General features: G+C 37.1%; 1 protein-coding gene across 1 annotated transcript in view; it reads left to right on the top strand.

The window, feature by feature from the left end:
* TTN (titin) overlaps nt 1-16,830 on the top strand; it is a 325,691-nt gene that overhangs the window by 109,272 nt on the left and 199,589 nt on the right. The window contains exons 82-101 of the mRNA XM_027865699.1: nt 78-356; nt 451-729; nt 836-1,114; nt 1,261-1,548; nt 1,668-1,955; nt 2,951-3,232; nt 3,569-3,847; nt 4,248-4,529; nt 4,704-4,982; nt 5,620-5,907; nt 6,136-6,414; nt 6,518-6,796; nt 6,886-7,164; nt 8,090-8,377; nt 8,580-8,867; nt 10,366-10,656; nt 11,692-11,979; nt 13,201-13,293; nt 13,438-13,723; nt 15,364-15,541. Of these exons, the coding sequence (XP_027721500.1) occupies nt 78-356; nt 451-729; nt 836-1,114; nt 1,261-1,548; nt 1,668-1,955; nt 2,951-3,232; nt 3,569-3,847; nt 4,248-4,529; nt 4,704-4,982; nt 5,620-5,907; nt 6,136-6,414; nt 6,518-6,796; nt 6,886-7,164; nt 8,090-8,377; nt 8,580-8,867; nt 10,366-10,656; nt 11,692-11,979; nt 13,201-13,293; nt 13,438-13,723; nt 15,364-15,541 (5,372 nt within the window). The remainder of the gene's footprint in view (nt 1-77; nt 357-450; nt 730-835; nt 1,115-1,260; nt 1,549-1,667; nt 1,956-2,950; nt 3,233-3,568; nt 3,848-4,247; nt 4,530-4,703; nt 4,983-5,619; nt 5,908-6,135; nt 6,415-6,517; nt 6,797-6,885; nt 7,165-8,089; nt 8,378-8,579; nt 8,868-10,365; nt 10,657-11,691; nt 11,980-13,200; nt 13,294-13,437; nt 13,724-15,363; nt 15,542-16,830) is intronic.

Genomic DNA, 16,830 nt, shown 5'->3' on the forward strand with positions numbered 1-16,830 from the left:
ATTCATTCTCTCTCTCTCTCTCTCTCCCTCTTTCTCTCTCTCTTTCTCCCCATCTATTTATTTTTCTAAACATTTAGAACCACCATCTTTCGAACAGACCCCTGAGTCTGTAGAAGTTTTACCTGGAATGAGTGTCACTTTCACTAGTGTAATAAGAGGTACCCCTCCATTTAATGTCAAGTGGTTTAGAGGTAGCAGGGAACTTGTACAAGGAGACTCCTGCAATATCTCTATAGATGAGTCAATTACAGAACTGGAGCTGTTTGATGTCGAACCATTACAGAGTGGAGACTATTCTTGCCTTGTTGTCAATGATGCAGGCAGTGCCTCATGTACCACCCATCTTTTTGTGAAAGGTTTGTTTTTTGTTCCAATTTTTATTGTTCTGATTTCTTTTTCTAAGTCTTTACAGAGGGTTGGAATTTTACCCTCATGCTTTCTTTACCACAGAACCAGCAGCATTTGTGAAAAGATTAACTGACCTCAGCGTTGAAGCTGGATTCCCCATAGTTCTTGAGTGTAGCTTTGTGGGGACCCCGCCAATTTCAGTGACCTGGATAAAGGACGGCTACTCTCTTTCTCAGTCTCCAAACTGCAGTATCACTATGACAGAAAAATCTTCCATTCTGGAGATTCTTGATAGCACAACAGATGATTATGGACAATATGGTTGTCTGATTGAGAATGAGGCTGGACAGGATATTTGTGAAGCCTTGGTCTCTGTCTTAGGTGTGTTGACAATCATCTCTTTCTATTATACTCAACTTTCTTTAAAAAAAAAAAAGAACTTTTTTAGTTGGGTTGGTTGACTGATTACAATTTTTTCATGCTATAGAACCACCTTACTTTCTTGAACCACTGGAACACATTGAAGTGGTCCTTGGAGAGTCAGCCACTTTGCAATGCCAAGTAGCTGGAACCCCAGAAATCAAAATATCTTGGTATAAAGAAGATACAAAACTAAGATCAGCTCCTGCATATAAAATGTCCTTCAAAAATAATGTTGCCTCCCTTGTAATCAACAAAGTGGACCATAGTGATGTTGGAGAATATACCTGCAAGGCAGAAAACAGCGTTGGGGCTGTCGTTTCATCAGCCGTGCTTGTTATTCAAGGTGATAACTTTGTGCTTTAAAAATCAAGTACTTAGTAGCCTGTTTACATAGTTAACTTCTTAATGGACATCAAAAGTGAAATGAGTAAAAATGATCATGAGTCTCTCTTCTTTGGCAAATGAGGATTATTTCTAATTTCATTGCAGAGCGCAAACTTCCACCTTCCTTTGCAAGGAAACTGAAGGATATTCAGGAAACCCTTGGTTTCCCCGTTGCATTTGAGTGCCGCATCAATGGCTCAGAACCCATTCAGGTGTCTTGGTACAAAGATGGGGCGCTCATAAAAGATGACCCTAACATGCAAACATCTTTTGTCCATAATGTTGCAACTCTTCAGATCTTGCAAACTGAGAGGAGTCACATGGGTCAGTATAATTGCTCAGCTTCTAATCCTCTTGGAACTGCTTCATCCAGTGCCAAGCTCATTCTCTCAGGTAGGTAGTTCATGACATGTTCCCCTGTAAGATGTATGTTTTCAAATCACAAAGGAACTGCTAAAAAAAAAATAATAAAACAACTCACCACTATGACCATATATTCTTAATGTTTTCAGAGCATGAAGTACCTCCCTTCTTTGATCTAAAACCTGTATCAGTAGATCTTGCTCTTGGAGGAAGTGGCTCCTTTAAGTGTCACATAACCGGCACAGCACCAATCAAAATCACTTGGGCCAAAGATAACAGGGAGATTCGTCCTGGAGGCAACTACAAGATGACTTTGGTTGAAAACACAGCCACTTTGACAGTTCTCAAAGTAGCTAAAGGAGATGCTGGACAATACACTTGTTACGCAAGCAATGTTGCTGGGAAAGACTCTTGCTCAGCCCAACTGGGTGTACAAGGTATAAGCTACAGTGTAGTAGTATTTTCTTTGTTTTAAGAAAAAAAAAGATATATTTTAGAGTATGCTTCTTTAAACATCATGTTCTAGTGATGTATAATTGTTGTTCAAATGTTTCAGTTGTGCCCAACTCCTCATGACCCCGTTTGGGATACTCTTGGTAGAGATCCTGGAGTGGTTTACTATTTCTTCCTCCAGCTCATTTTACTGAGGAAACTGAGGCAAACAGGGTTAAGTGGCTTGCCAAGGGTCACATAGCTAATAAGTGGCTGAGGCTAGATTTGAACTCAGATCTTCCTGACTCCAAGCCCAGTATGCTATCTGCTGTACCACCTACCTGTCCTAGTGATGCATATAATAGGTGCTTAATAGTCAGCAAATGGTAGGCATTTGATAAATGCTTATTTCCTTCCTTCCTTCTCCTCAACTATATATGTGTGTATGTGTGTGTGTGTGTGTGTATCACCTATTATCTGCGAAGTGCTTTACAAATATTATCTAATTTGATCCTTATAATAACCCTGGAAGTCTGTTCTAATATTATCCCCATTTTACAGTTAAGGACCGTTTCTGCCCCCAGGTTTATACCTCTGTAATCTGTGGGTATTGGTACAGAGAACTGAGTGACTTATTTGGGAGCTTTTTCATCAGTGGGTCAAACTATAAGAATTTTTAAGTGCCTGCTATGTGCAGGCAGAAGAAAGCATATTATTTGTCTGTTACTGTTTTGATAAATTTCCTTTTTGGTTACTACTTGGCATGTGTTCTTAGAATTAATATCTATTGTGTTATGTTTGTTGTGGTTTGTTCTTGCTAAACATTATCCAAGAAATGCTGAACAACTGGACAAAATTTCAGGAAAAAAAAATGGTTTCCCTCCTCCCCACTAAGATGAAGTGATTTGCCTAAGCCACCAAAGAAACTTAGTTACAGCTTAAGAATGTTTGTGTCCCATAACCTCTTAACCTAATCCATGTTGTTCCCTTGGTTGCACAGAACCACCCCGGTTCATTAAGAAGCTAGAACCTTCAAGAATCGTGAAAGAGAATGACTCTACCAGATATGAATGCAAAATAGGCGGGTCTCCAGAAATCAAAGTGCTGTGGTATAAAAATGAAACTGAAATCCAAGCCAGTGAAAAATATAGAATGTCGTTCGTGGATTCTGTGGCAGTGATTGAAATGCACAACCTCAGTGTTGAAGACAGTGGGGACTACACATGCGAGGCCCACAATGCTGCTGGCAGTGCAAGCAGCAGTACATCATTGAAAGTGAAAGGTCAGAGCTCAAGCTACCTTTGTCTTCTTCCATTTATGCTCCTCTCCCATTGGCTACCTTTGTCTTTGTCCATTTTGTGTCTCCTCCCATTGGCTACCTTTGTCTTTTTCCATCTAGGCTCTCCTCCCATAGGCTGCCTTTCTGCTTCCTATTCACCACTTTCCTAGGACTTTTTTTTTGTCTTTTTGTCTGACTTTTTTTTTTGTCTTTCGTCTTTGACTTTTTTTTTTGTCTTTTTGTCTTTTACTTTTTTTGTCAGATTTTATTTCTGATGTTACCTTTAGAGGACCTGTCTTGGTTTCCTACATCCTTTTCAATTCAAATATCTATTTTTAGAACCCCCAGTCTTCAGCAAAAAGCCTCATGCCATTGAGACCCTAAAAGGTTCTGACGTTCATCTTGAATGTGAGCTCCGAGGAACTCCCCCATTCCAAGTTTCATGGCATAAAGACAAAAGAGAACTTAGAAGTGGCAAGAAGTACAAGATCATGTCTGAGAACTTTCTTACTAGCATTCACATTCTTAACGTTGATGCTTCTGATGTTGGGGAATACCAATGTAGAGCTGCCAATGATGTGGGGAGTGATGCCTGTGTTGGCTCTATTGTATTAAAAGGTTAGTCTGCCTTCTCTCCCTACTTCCATTTTATGTACTTATCCCTACCCTTATTTGTCTTTATCTTACCCTGTCCTTATCCCCTTCAACCCCAAATTCCTCTACCTTTCACTTTTTCCTTTTCTTTGGGCTTTATTTATCTTTCTTCTTTGAAGATTAAACTCTAACAGATATCTTGTTCATTTGGACACTCATCCTCTGAGATCAGGGTGAGGGGAAGGGGTTGGTGCATTCTACTTCATCTTCATGACAGCATAGTCTCTTACCCTCATTAATAGATAGTGACAAACAAACACTAGTGTGTTAGCACTTTCATTCATGACTTCAATATACAATGCTCTCCTTATGATCTTTTTTCCCATATACTATTTTTAACCATGTATTACCTCTTCTCCATCAGCACCACCCAGATTTGTAAAGAAGCTAAGTGACTTTTCTGCCATAGTTGGAGACCAAGTTCAATTGCAGGCTGTCATAGAAGGCCCTGAGCCAATTTCGGTGGTGTGGTTCAAAGACAAGGGGGAAATCGTTCGAGAGAGTGACAATGTCTGGCTCTCCTATTCAGACCACACTGCAACTCTACAGCTGACAAATGCTGAACCAGCCAATGCTGGGAAGTATACCTGTCAGATCAAAAATGATGCTGGAATGCAGGAATGCTTTGCAACACTCTCAGTTCTAGGTTAGTATCTCCATGTTTATATCCACATATACATATTATAAAAATACCTGAAAATGGATATGACATTATAGCTTATGTATATATATATTAGAGCATGAGGGTTCATACTATAACTATCTGTCTTTACCATACTTTAGTTTATTAAATGTGAATGTGATTTGCATCTCATTTCAGAACCAGCAGTCATTGTCGAGAAGCCAGAATCAGTCAATGTTACATCGGGAGATACTTGTACCCTCGAATGTGTGGTAGCTGGTACTCCAGAACTCATTACCAAGTGGTTTAAGAACGGAAAAGAACTGACTAGTGACAACAAGTACAAATTAAGTTTTTTCAACAAAGTGTCCGGTCTTAAGATTATTAATGCAGCACCAAATGACAGTGGTGTGTACACTTTTGAGGTACAAAACAGTGTTGGGAAAGATAGCTGTACAGCTTCAATTCAAGTTTCAGGTTAGTTGGTTTCATTTTCATTCATTATTATTCTACAATTCAGAATTTACTTTGCTTCTTTTGAAGAAAAATTCAGCTCCAGGCAATTCAATAGTTAATTAAGTTCTTATTATGTACCAGGCACTGTGCTAGTTCCTGAAGATTAAAAAAAAATGAAATAGACTCTCCTGTCAGGGAGCTTATGTCTATGTAAGGAAACTCATTTCAATAGAGCCACTTGCATCCAGTATCTTAGGGGTCATCAAAATTAGAGCTGAGCTACATGAGAAATTAGAAGAAAATCCATTTTAAAGAGTTTAGCTCCATTTTTATTTCTAAATGATCAGAGTAAAATTGTATCCGTGGATAAGGCAACATGGTCTGTTCCATTCATGATACAGCATCCTTTCATCTATTGAAAAGAGAAGGAACTAGAATAACAATCAAACACTATCAATGAAATCTTGGGAAATCAAACCAGCAGCTCCTCCTGATTAGTATTTGAGGCCTCTGATGTTACAAATTTCTTATGAATTCTTCCATACTAAAGCAAATGGTGTGGATCAAAGTAAAAGACCTTTTTAGCAAAAAGATAGAAATTATCTTTTTAAATCTTTTTTAAATAACTGTTTGCACTCTTTGCTTTTCCTTTATTTAGACCGAATTGTGCCTCCATCTTTCACAAGAAGATTGAAAGAGACAAATGGTTTATATGGTTCCTCTGTTGTAATGGAATGCAAAGTCTATGGATCACCTCCGATTTCTGTCACCTGGTACCATGAGGGAAATGAGATCCCCAGTGGAAGAAAGTACCAGACTACCCTAACAGATAATACTTGTTCTCTGACTGTGAATGCTCTTGAGGAGTCAGATGAAGGAGATTACACCTGTATAGCTACAAATGTTGCTGGATCTGATGAATGTAGTGCAGCCTTGACTGTAAGAGGTCAGTAAAAAAAAAAGAAAGAAAAAGGAAGAATGAAATAGATCATTTAAGAGAATCTGGTTCAATTTCAGCATCATTGCTTCTCACTTCTTTCAAGCTGTATTTACTGAGCACTTACTGCGCTTAAGGCCCTATCCTGTGCTGCATAGCTTATAAAATGTTTTCATTACCCCCTATCATACAAATACTAACCTTCTTTTATATATGTCTGTGTGTGTGTGTGTTTAGAACCACCCTCCTTTGTGCAGAAGCCTGATCCTATGGATGTTCTCACTGGAACAAATGTAACTTTCACGAGCATCATTCGAGGAACTCCTCCTTTCAATGTTAGCTGGTTTAAAGGTAGCACTGAACTACTACCAGGAGACAAATGTAATGTTTCTTTTGATGAGTCAGTGGCTGAACTGGAGCTGTTTGAGGTAGATACATCACAAAGTGGAGATTACACCTGCATAGTTAGTAATGAGGCCGGCAAGGCTTCTTGTACAACGCATCTTTATGTAAAAGGTTGGTCCCTTACATGCCTTCTTCCATTTTAAAATCTCTGTGTGTGCGTGCATGTGTGTGAATGTGTGTGCTTGACCTGGTCATTTTATCTCGTTCTCTCTAGCCCCGGCCAAATTTGTGAAGAGACTAAATGATTACAGCATAGAGAAAGGGAAGCCATTGATTCTGGAAGGGACATACACTGGAACTCCACCCATTTCAGTGACGTGGAAGAAGAATGGCTTGAATATAACTCAATCTCAAAAATGCAGCCTGACTGCGACAGACAAATCTGCTATCCTAGAAATTCCCAGCTGCACAGTGGAAGATGCAGGACAGTATAACTGCTACATTGAGAATGCCTCTGGGAAGGATTCTTGCTCTGCACAAATATTGATATTAGGTAGGTTCCAATGACATATCTCATTTTTTAGGACTTGTGCCCATTGTCTAGAGTTCTTTCACCACTGATTATCTTCCCTTGTGTTTTAGAACCACCCTATTTTGTAAAACAAATGGAGCCTGTTAAAGTGACGGTGGGAGATTCCGCCTCTTTGCAATGCCAGGTTGCTGGCACCCCTGAAATTGCTGTGTCTTGGTACAAAGGAGATACGAAATTAAGAGCCACCTCTATCCTCAAGATGCATTTCAGGAATAATGTTGCTACACTGGTTTTCAACCAGGTTGACATCAATGACAGTGGAGAATATATCTGCAAAGCTGAAAACAGTGTGGGAGAAGTGTCATCATCAACTTTCCTTACTGTTCAAGGTGAGTATTTTAAAAATTAATGAAGTACTTTCTTCCTTTGAGCTTCATCTAAATTATCTCATCAGGGCCTTCTTCCTAAATTGTTGTTTTTAAGTACCTGTCTAGTAGTAAGCACTTAATAAATACATTATCTAATCTAATTTCCCCAACAGCTAACTCCCCAAACCTTTCATAAGAAAGATGAGAAATTATAATTTAATTTGGAATTAGGACATAATTATTCATTCACATAATAATTTTGTATGAAAAATTATCCTCATAAGACTATAGATTTAGAGCTCTAAGGGACCTTAAAGTCTCATTCAGTCCAACCCCCATTAAAAAGACAAAGAAACTGAGGCCCATAGAAATCATAGCATCACAGATTTTGGAACTATAAGGGACATTAGAGGCCACTGAGTACAACCTGTTCATTTTGTTGATGAGGAAATTGAGGCACAAAAATGTTAAATCACTTAACCAGTATTGCACAGCTAGTAAGTTTCTAAAATGGGACTTGTATTAGGTCTCCCTGACTCCAAATCCAATGCTTTATATTCACGATATCCCAAGGTCATGTAGGTAGAATTCTAACCTAGGATATCTCACTCCAAAGTTAGCACTCATCCTATTTTGTTTGGCTTTACTTTAAATCCATGGCTTCTAAAGTTGATCCCCTTTACTGTAAGATGGCCTGAAGATGGTAGATAGTCTATTCCTTGAAGCCAGTTTTTCCCCAGTTATCCTACAGCTTTATGCTCCTTCTAAACTTTAGAGCTGACCTTAAAGTAAAACTTAAACAAGATGGTTTCCTTAGCCCAACTCAAGAGAATGTACTAATGCTTCTGAGTGTATAGAAAGTACATTATCTGTGCAAAGTTTATGAGAGGGTGTTCAGTAATTGAAAACATCCAGTCATTCATTGCCTGATTCTGTTTCCTTACAGAGCAAAAGCTTCCACCTTCATTTTCTCGACAATTGCGAGACATTCAAGAAACCGTTGGCCTACCAGTTATATTTGAATGTGCAATAAGTGGCTCAGAACCCATTCAGGTGTCTTGGTTTAAAGATGGTAAACCTTTGAGAGATGGCCAAAATGTGCAGACTTCATTTTTAGATAATGTAGCAACACTGAATATTTTCAAAACAGATAGGAGCCTTGGGGGTCAGTACACCTGTACAGCTACAAATCCTATTGGATCTGCCAATTCCAGTGCCAGGCTCATCCTCACAGGTTGGTGGATTTTAAAAAATTTTTCATATTTAATAAGCAATTTTTAAAAGATATATATGTGTGTATGTATATATACATGCATATATATACATACGTAAACACACCCATTCACATCCTGGTAATAAGGAGATATCACTTTTTTACAAACCAGTATATTTTATGAATATAAACACTGGGAATATGTTTCCTTACTGATTTACAGAGGGAAAGAATCCACCTTTCTTCGACATACCAGTTGTCCCAGTTGATACTGTTGTGGGAGAAAGTGCTGACTTCGAATGCCATGTTACTGGAACTCAACCAATTAAGGTCGCCTGGGCCAAAGATAACAAAGAAATACAAAGTGGAGGAAACTATCAAATTAGTTACCTGGAGAATACTGCCCATCTGACTATTGTAAAAGTTGACAAAGGAGACTCTGGACAGTACACTTGTTATGCTGTGAATGAAGTTGGAAAGGATTCATGTACAGCCCAACTTAACATAAAAGGTAAGGAGGATTCAGATTGTGTGGCACACCCAGAAGTACAGTCCTTTTTCATTTCATCCTGATGATGGGTTACTTATGATACACACATACAGAGAAGCCAAGGATACCGGTTCTGCAAACTGAGTAGGAATAAGCATTGGGCAGAAATGATGACTTATTCTGTAATTCCTGCTACGGGGGAGGCTGAAATTGGTTGATCTCTTGAGTTTGGAAGCTCTGATCTGCAATAGGGCTGGGACCCAAAAGATTGTCTAAGCTAGGTCCATCACCAAGGTGGGAGCCCCTGAGAGCAGAGCCTTCTTGGAATACTTAAAGAATGGGCAAAATGGCCCACTTTGGGAAAATGGACAAGATTCTAAGATTAAAACTTCTGTACCGATCTATATTGTGATTGGGCCCATGAGTGATCATTACACTTCCAACTTGGATAAGATAGAGGGGAAAAAAATTATAAGCATTGTTTAAAACTATATATAAGAAACTATTCAAGATGTCCCAAAAGTCTTAGTGCAGTTTTAAACTCTTACATAATGGTTTATTTATCATTTAAATAACAATAGTTTTAAACTATTAAAGCTTAAAATCACACCAAGACTTTTGGATTTTAAACTATTTTAAACCTGCACTAAGATATTTTAAGCCTGCTTGGTAAAAAGAATACTATATTCTTTAACCTATGTTTTCTAAAACTTTGTACATAGTGGTCTATAAATTTTATAAGAAAATTTTAATTTTTTTATTTAATTTAATTTTAATTTATTATTTAAAAAACATTTTCCCTTTCTTGGTAAATTTCTGTTCCTGGAAATAACAGCTTTATGTAGCTCAAAGTCAGAGTGCAAATTTACGTAAACTCATGATGGGCAATAGGATTCTAACTAGGATAGGGCTAATAGTGAAGCCTTGATGACATGTTCTTCCTTCCTGGAAGGCTTTCTCCTTTACCCTGCCTGCCTTGATCTGCAATATGTTTTGGCCACTTGTCAAAAGCATATAAACTTGGAACAGTTTGGTGGCCCAATGGATAGAGCAGCAGTCCTGAAGTGAGGAGGACCTGAGTTCAACTCCAGCCTCAGATACTTGCCAGCTATGTGACCCTGGGCAAGTTACCTAACCTGATTGCCTCCAAAAACAAGAATGTATCAACTTCCTACAGGAGGATATTTCCATCCCTAACTACCATACTCCCCACATTTGGATTTCATCTCTACAAACCTTTTCCCCTGCCTCCCATCCAGCCCCTAACAGCAGCAGCAATCCCTTCAATCATAGAACCTCATTTTGCCCTAGGCTAGCTTCCTCCCCAACAGTGAGTCTTACCTCCTTCTCCCTCACACCCACCTGCCCCAAGTACAAAAATAGTTAATTAGAGCTCTGGTGGGAGCTCACATTATGATTAGGGAGCAGATGCAATTTGATGATTACTGAGACACTGAGGAGTCTTTTATCAGTGACCTACTTTTCCATCCCTTATTGTTTGTGATGCAATCTCTTACAGAACGGCTGATACCACCAAGTTTCACTAAAAAACTCTCTGAAACAGTGGAAGAAACAGAAGGGAACTCTTTCAAACTTGAAGGCCGGGTTGCTGGTTCCCAACCTATAACTGTTGCTTGGTATAAAAATAACATGGAGATCCACCCAAGTGCTAATTGTGAAATATCATTCAAGAACAATGCCCTATTTCTACAAATTAAGAAAGCAGGGATGTCTGATGCTGGTTTGTATACATGCAAAGTGTCCAATGATGCTGGATCTGCTCTATGTACCTCTTCAATTGTTGTCAAAGGTCAGTTCATTTCAGACTTAGCTCCTTGTTATATTTTATTCACTCATTTATTACCTATTAATAGACCTTTTCTCTGACTTTAACCAAGTAATAGAAGAAAATGTGCATTCTTTAAAAAAGCTATTATGGATCCACATATACTATTTTGTAGAATATCCACTCTTTCCACTAGCCTAATGTTGTCTTGTAAAATATATATCATTTAACAAATATGGGCCAAAGTTTCAGCCACTGTAACTCACATCCCAAAATAATTCTTGCTAAATTAGAGGTTGAAGTCACAATAACTGGATTTAAGTGAGGCAGAGTATACAAAGTCATCTATCATAACAATGATACCATTCTCTAGCAAAAAACAAAACAAAATAAAATTTCAGTAATCTGAGAACCCATATCCCTATGTTTTTGTTTCTTTGAAGTTTATCTTCAGCTATTAAAAAGCTTATAACAACATTTAAAATGTAAATTTCAAACCAATGGGATTGTTTTCACTTGAACACTGAGTCTAAATTCTTAGTTTCATAAAAATGACCATAACTGAATTTAATAGCTGAAAATTAACAAAAGAAAGAATACAAGTATTGGGATGTATCTGGGCACTCAGATTATTCGAATCATAGATTTTTGCCTCTTACTGTGTACAGAAGAAATACCAATAGATGCAATAGCATGTAAAGTTCAGCATAAATCTAGGTTATCTAAATAGTATTAGTAATGTGTTGTGATACAAGGAAGTTTGCATTAAGGAATAGTACAATATTTATAGTACTTAGACAATGTGCAAATGCTTGGTCAGTTTTGTGTATAAAATAATATTTGTGTTTCATCTATTACATTTCTGTTCTTCAAACACCATCAACTTTAACTGTTGTCTCAGGACAGTGAAAGCTACTCTTTTTCAACATGATTAAACTGAATGGCACTACTTTTATTGTTATTTAGTGGCAACATTATTAGATTCATCTAGTCAACTTTCTTAAAACTCAAAACCCTCTTGCCTCTTTCTTCCCTCACTAAAATACTTTGTGATTGCAGAGCCTAAAAAACCACCAGTGTTTGATCAGCCTCTTGCTCCAGTGACAGTAAATGAAGGAGAATTTTTGCAACTCAGCTGCCATGTTCAAGGATCAGAGCCCATCAGGATTCAGTGGCTGAAGGGAGGCAGAGAAGTAAAACCTTCTGACAAATGCAGTTTCAGCTTTGCTAATGGAACAGCTGTTCTGGAACTAAAGGAAGTTACTAAAACTGAATCAGGAGATTATGTATGCAAAGCTTCCAATGTGGCTGGAAGCGACTCTTGCAAATCCAAAGTGACTGTTAAAGGTACGGTAATCTCAAAACATCACTTGCCCGGTCAAATCAATAAATATCTATTATTCAGTACTTAGTGGCACCATGGTAACTTAAACATTAATTAAACGAGATTTAAAAATACCTATCAGTGATCATATGTATCAAGTACTCTTATTGTTTTCTTTGAGGTAAGTCAGTCAATAAACAAACATTTATTAAGCACCTACCATGTTCAAGTATTGTGCTAAGCCCTAGAAATACAAAGAAAAGGAAAAAAAATGTCTCTGTTTTTAAGGAGCTCACAGTCTAATGAGAAAGACAAGATGCAGACAACTAAGAACAAACAAGCTACATACAGCATAAATTGGAGATAAGGAATATAGGGATAGCACTGGCATTAAATAGAATCTAGAAAGGCTTCTTATAAAAGGTGGAATTTTAACTGGGACTTGAAGAAAGTCGGAGAAGCCAGGAGGTGGAGATGAAGAGGCAGAAAGTATTAGAAACAGCAAACAGTAGGTGAAAATGCCGAGTTGGCAGAAAGTATTAGAAACAGCAAACAGTAGGTGAAAATGCTGAGTTGGTTAATAGAAAATAAATTTAGTACTGTCAAGATAGCTAAAAAACATTGAAGCTTTGCTGTAATATTACTTATTAAAAAGCCAAATTCACCAAAAACTGAGTAAGAAAGGTCATAGTTTTAGCACTAGAAAAAACCTTAGAAGCAATGGAATCCAACCCTTTCATTTTAGAAATGAGGAAAGTGGGACAAGTTATCTAGGGTCACACAGATAGTCAGTGTCTGAGATGAAATTTGAACTCGGATCTTCCTGACTCCAAGTTCCAATGACCTGTCTATTATGTCATAGTTAATTAGTGCAACATTCAACGGCTCTAATAATTGAAAGGCTTTACATATAAAGTGAGCACTTGGCATAAATCCTAAGAGTACCTTTCCAGTGAAGCATCAGCATATTTATGTAAGATGTGACATGACTAGTTTGATTTCTGATTTGATGTGTGTAGCAATTGTCACCAAACTAAATTTCTATGAAATCCTCTGTGGTTCATTTCATTTACATATATGCTTAAATGTATGTATACAAATGGCGAGACAGAATGTGTATTTATAAACCTTAAATACATAAACACATGATGCTATTTAAACTTACCTTGATATTAGAGCCTATTCACAAGGAAGAAAAAAAATACTGCTCTGAGAAAACTATGACGTTAAAATTTGTTTTGCAGATAAACCAGCTGCTGTACCTACAGCTAAGAAAGCAGCAGTGGATGGAAAACTCTTCTTTGTTTCAGAACCCCAGAGTATCAGAGTCATCGAAAGTAAGTATTGGATCAAAGCTTTGCATCTTTCTATACACACATGCTTGTTCTTATGTAGAGAACTGTTCATAGAGTTTTATTTTATAATTAACAGGTAGATTTCAGGAAACCCAACACTGACCTATTTTTATTCTTGTTTGTCAGAAACCACGGCAACATTCATTGCCAAAGTTGGAGGTGATCCAATTCCAAATGTTAAATGGACAAAGGGAAAGTGGAGACAGCTAAACCAAGGAGGCCGAGTTTTTATTCAGCAGAAAGGCGACGAAGCAAAACTGGAAATTAGGGATACTACAAAAACTGATTCTGGATTGTATAGATGTGTAGCATTCAATAAACATGGTGAAATCGAAAGTAATGTTAACCTACAGGTGGATGAAAGAAAGAAACAAGAGAAAATTGAAGGAGATCTTAGGGCGATGCTGAAAAGGTAAGTGTAAGCATGTTCACTGTCAGGGTAAAAAAAAAAAGTTAATGTCTATTCTCTACATGTTCATTAAAGAGATTTATGATCTTTACCCTTCAGGATTTGAGAGATAGAGCAAGACAATAGCTAACACATTTCTTTGTATATTAAATCAGTAATAGATAAATACAAATTTACATGCATATAAAAAGCACAACAAAATACTGATGGGAGCTATTGCAATTATGAGGAAATAATGGTTCATTAGGGTCAAATTGATTAAAGTTTTAAATAAGAACAATGGGCAGTGGCTGATTATTTATACTAAAGTGATACATCTTTAGTTGCTTCCTAAAGTACTTCTCTAATGCTTCATTGTGTGGCATGAAGATGGTCCTGGGTTCTCCAACAAACTATAACATTGTCAATATAGCATAGTCTCCCACAGGTCATATCAAGCTTTGGAGACCTTTTGTCCATCAACAGACTGTATAGTTATTGCCTGAGGACCAGCTATGTTAGGAAGGCTCATCAGCTAATTATCCATAATTATGATAATTTTTTTTTACTAAGGCATGAAAGAGTTGGAATCTGCATTGTTGGAGAGAATAGACACATTGATGAAATCAAGTGAAGGACTAAATTATCTTTAGCTATATCTGTGAAAAATAGTCCTTATCTGTTTTTAAGACTCAGTGCTTTTTTCCCCCTAAGATATTAATCATCTTCTGTGTTATCAGCCATTTATTTTAATTTATTTCATAGAATTCTGAAAAAAAATCTCATCCTAATTTTTCAGTCTCAACTAACCTCATTATTCTACATCTTTAAAGATTTTTTCCAATATTTTTGAGAAATTCTCATTTAAATTTTTTTGGGGGATATTTTCTTCTTGGCACTCAAAATTTCCTGTACTCTTATCTAAATTGTGACAGATTTAAATCTAATTCAACTTGGAGCAATTTCTACAAAATTTTTTTGTCTTCCACATATACTTACATATATACACATATTTACATATACTCCATTATGTCTGCATTTGAGTATGCCTGTGGAAATGTACATACACACATATTCATGTTATTATTCAGTCATTTCAGTCATGAACAATTCTTCATGATCCCATTTGGGGTTTTCTTGGCAAAGACACTAGGGTGGTTTGCTGTTTCCTCCTCTGTCTCATTTTACAGATGAGGAAACTAAGGCAAGCAGGGTTAAGTGACCTGCCAAATGTCACACAGCTAGTAAGTGTCTGAGGCTGGATTTGAACTCAAGATGAGTCTTCCTGACTCCAGCCCTGACATTCTGTGCATTATGGCGCCACCTAGATGCCCACACATAGTCATATGAGTCTAAATTTCAGGGAAACTTCTGTTTTCTTTTCCTGCATTTAAACAATATGGTCAAATTTGATCCCAAATTTTGCCAGATTGAAGATTTTTTATCTTTTGTGACAAAAATGTATCTTGGTGTGACTGTTTTCAAATTCTACTCACTCTTATTTTAAACATATTAGTGGAATTTTCACTAGAATAAAATTACTTTCTAAATGTTCATAGGATGTAGAGCTCTTTATTATATCATTAATTATTAAAGAAAAAGATGAGCCAACAAATGGAAGCTAGATATTTTACATTTGATATCAACTTCTTTTTGTCACTTAGGACTCCAATCCAAACAAAAGGAGAAGAGGAGACTATTGATATCATGGAACTTCTCAAAAATGTTGACCCTAAAGAATATGAAAAATATGCCCGTATGTATGGGATTACAGATTTCCGGGGCCTACTCCAAGCCTTTGAATTATTAAAGCAAAGCCAAGAGGAAGAAACACACAGATTGGTGAGTTCTAGGTTGAAAAAAAAAATCACATAGACCAATCCTAATTGAAATATGTATAATACGTAGTCTGAACGATCAGAGTTGCTGTATATTCCTCTACCAAAAGCTACTCTGATGCCTTATTGCAGCACCGAGACAAGGCCCTGGGTTCTCAAAGGGTATGTTAGCAAAGCACAAAGTCTGGTAGGTCTCACCAAGCAGGTGAACATTTCAGTTGAGTGCAACAGTGGACCAGGCTAGCTGAGTTGGGAGAGGGATCTTATCAGAAGTTTGCCTGGTAATTATTTTGGGGTGTAGGAGTGGGGGTGCACAATAGCACATGAAATATACGTACTAAGGCAGTTGCAATTTACACTTTTGGAGTAAATCTGCACTATGAGAGAAATAATTATTAACAAACAATGATTTGGGGAGATCCTTTATCCATAGTGCTCATTTCAAAATTCAGTTTCTTCAAGGACATTACTTATAATGAGATTAGATTAGCTTTCTTAACAATCTTTTTCAGACCCCTCCCAAGTGGGGAAGCCATAGTGCCCTACTCTAGTTTGGGTGGGGATAATTTCTTTGAATAGATTGCCCAAGGCTAGGGGTAACTTAAAAGGAAATGACATAATCAACATTCATTAGAATAGGTCCAGCCCCTCATTGTAATATTCATTCTCTCATTAATTGTTAACAAATCAGAGTTGATTGCCACCCTCAGGAACACCACTCTTTCAAGAGTGCCACTGACCTCTTTTTATTAAAATACTAGCACTATTAATAAAATGACTAATGACCCAGAAATTCTGTCTCTCCAACTTTTTAAACATCAAAATTCATGATCATAGCCCTGTTAAATCACTGAGCAGGTTATACAAAAGGTATGAGGAGAGTAACAAGTTTTCCAGTTCCTCATATAATCAAATGAGTTAACATATGTAAAGCACTTTGCACATCCTAAAGTGCTAAATAAATACTAGTTGTTATTATTAATATTATTATTATGAATCCATCAACAAGCATTTATTAAGGGCCTTCTATGTGTCAAGCACAGAGGTTTCCAAGGACAGACAAAAATAGTCATGAGCCTATTTGGTTCAGAGGAAAAAGCAATGATTGGGCATTAGGAGATCTTGGTTATAGAACTGTCTCCTCCACTAACTAGTTACATAGGGTATATACAGCTTATTAAAAAAAAAAAAAAAAGAAGCAGCAGCTTAAACTGCACTAAGACTTTTGGGATACTTTGTGTAAGCCTGGCAATAAAATTTAATCCAATTAGACTTTAGTCACTTCATTTGTAA

This window comes from Vombatus ursinus, unplaced genomic scaffold, assembly GCF_900497805.2.
Source record: "Vombatus ursinus unplaced genomic scaffold, bare-nosed wombat genome assembly UNPS02014779.1, whole genome shotgun sequence".
Classification (NCBI taxonomy): domain Eukaryota; kingdom Metazoa; phylum Chordata; class Mammalia; order Diprotodontia; family Vombatidae; genus Vombatus; species Vombatus ursinus.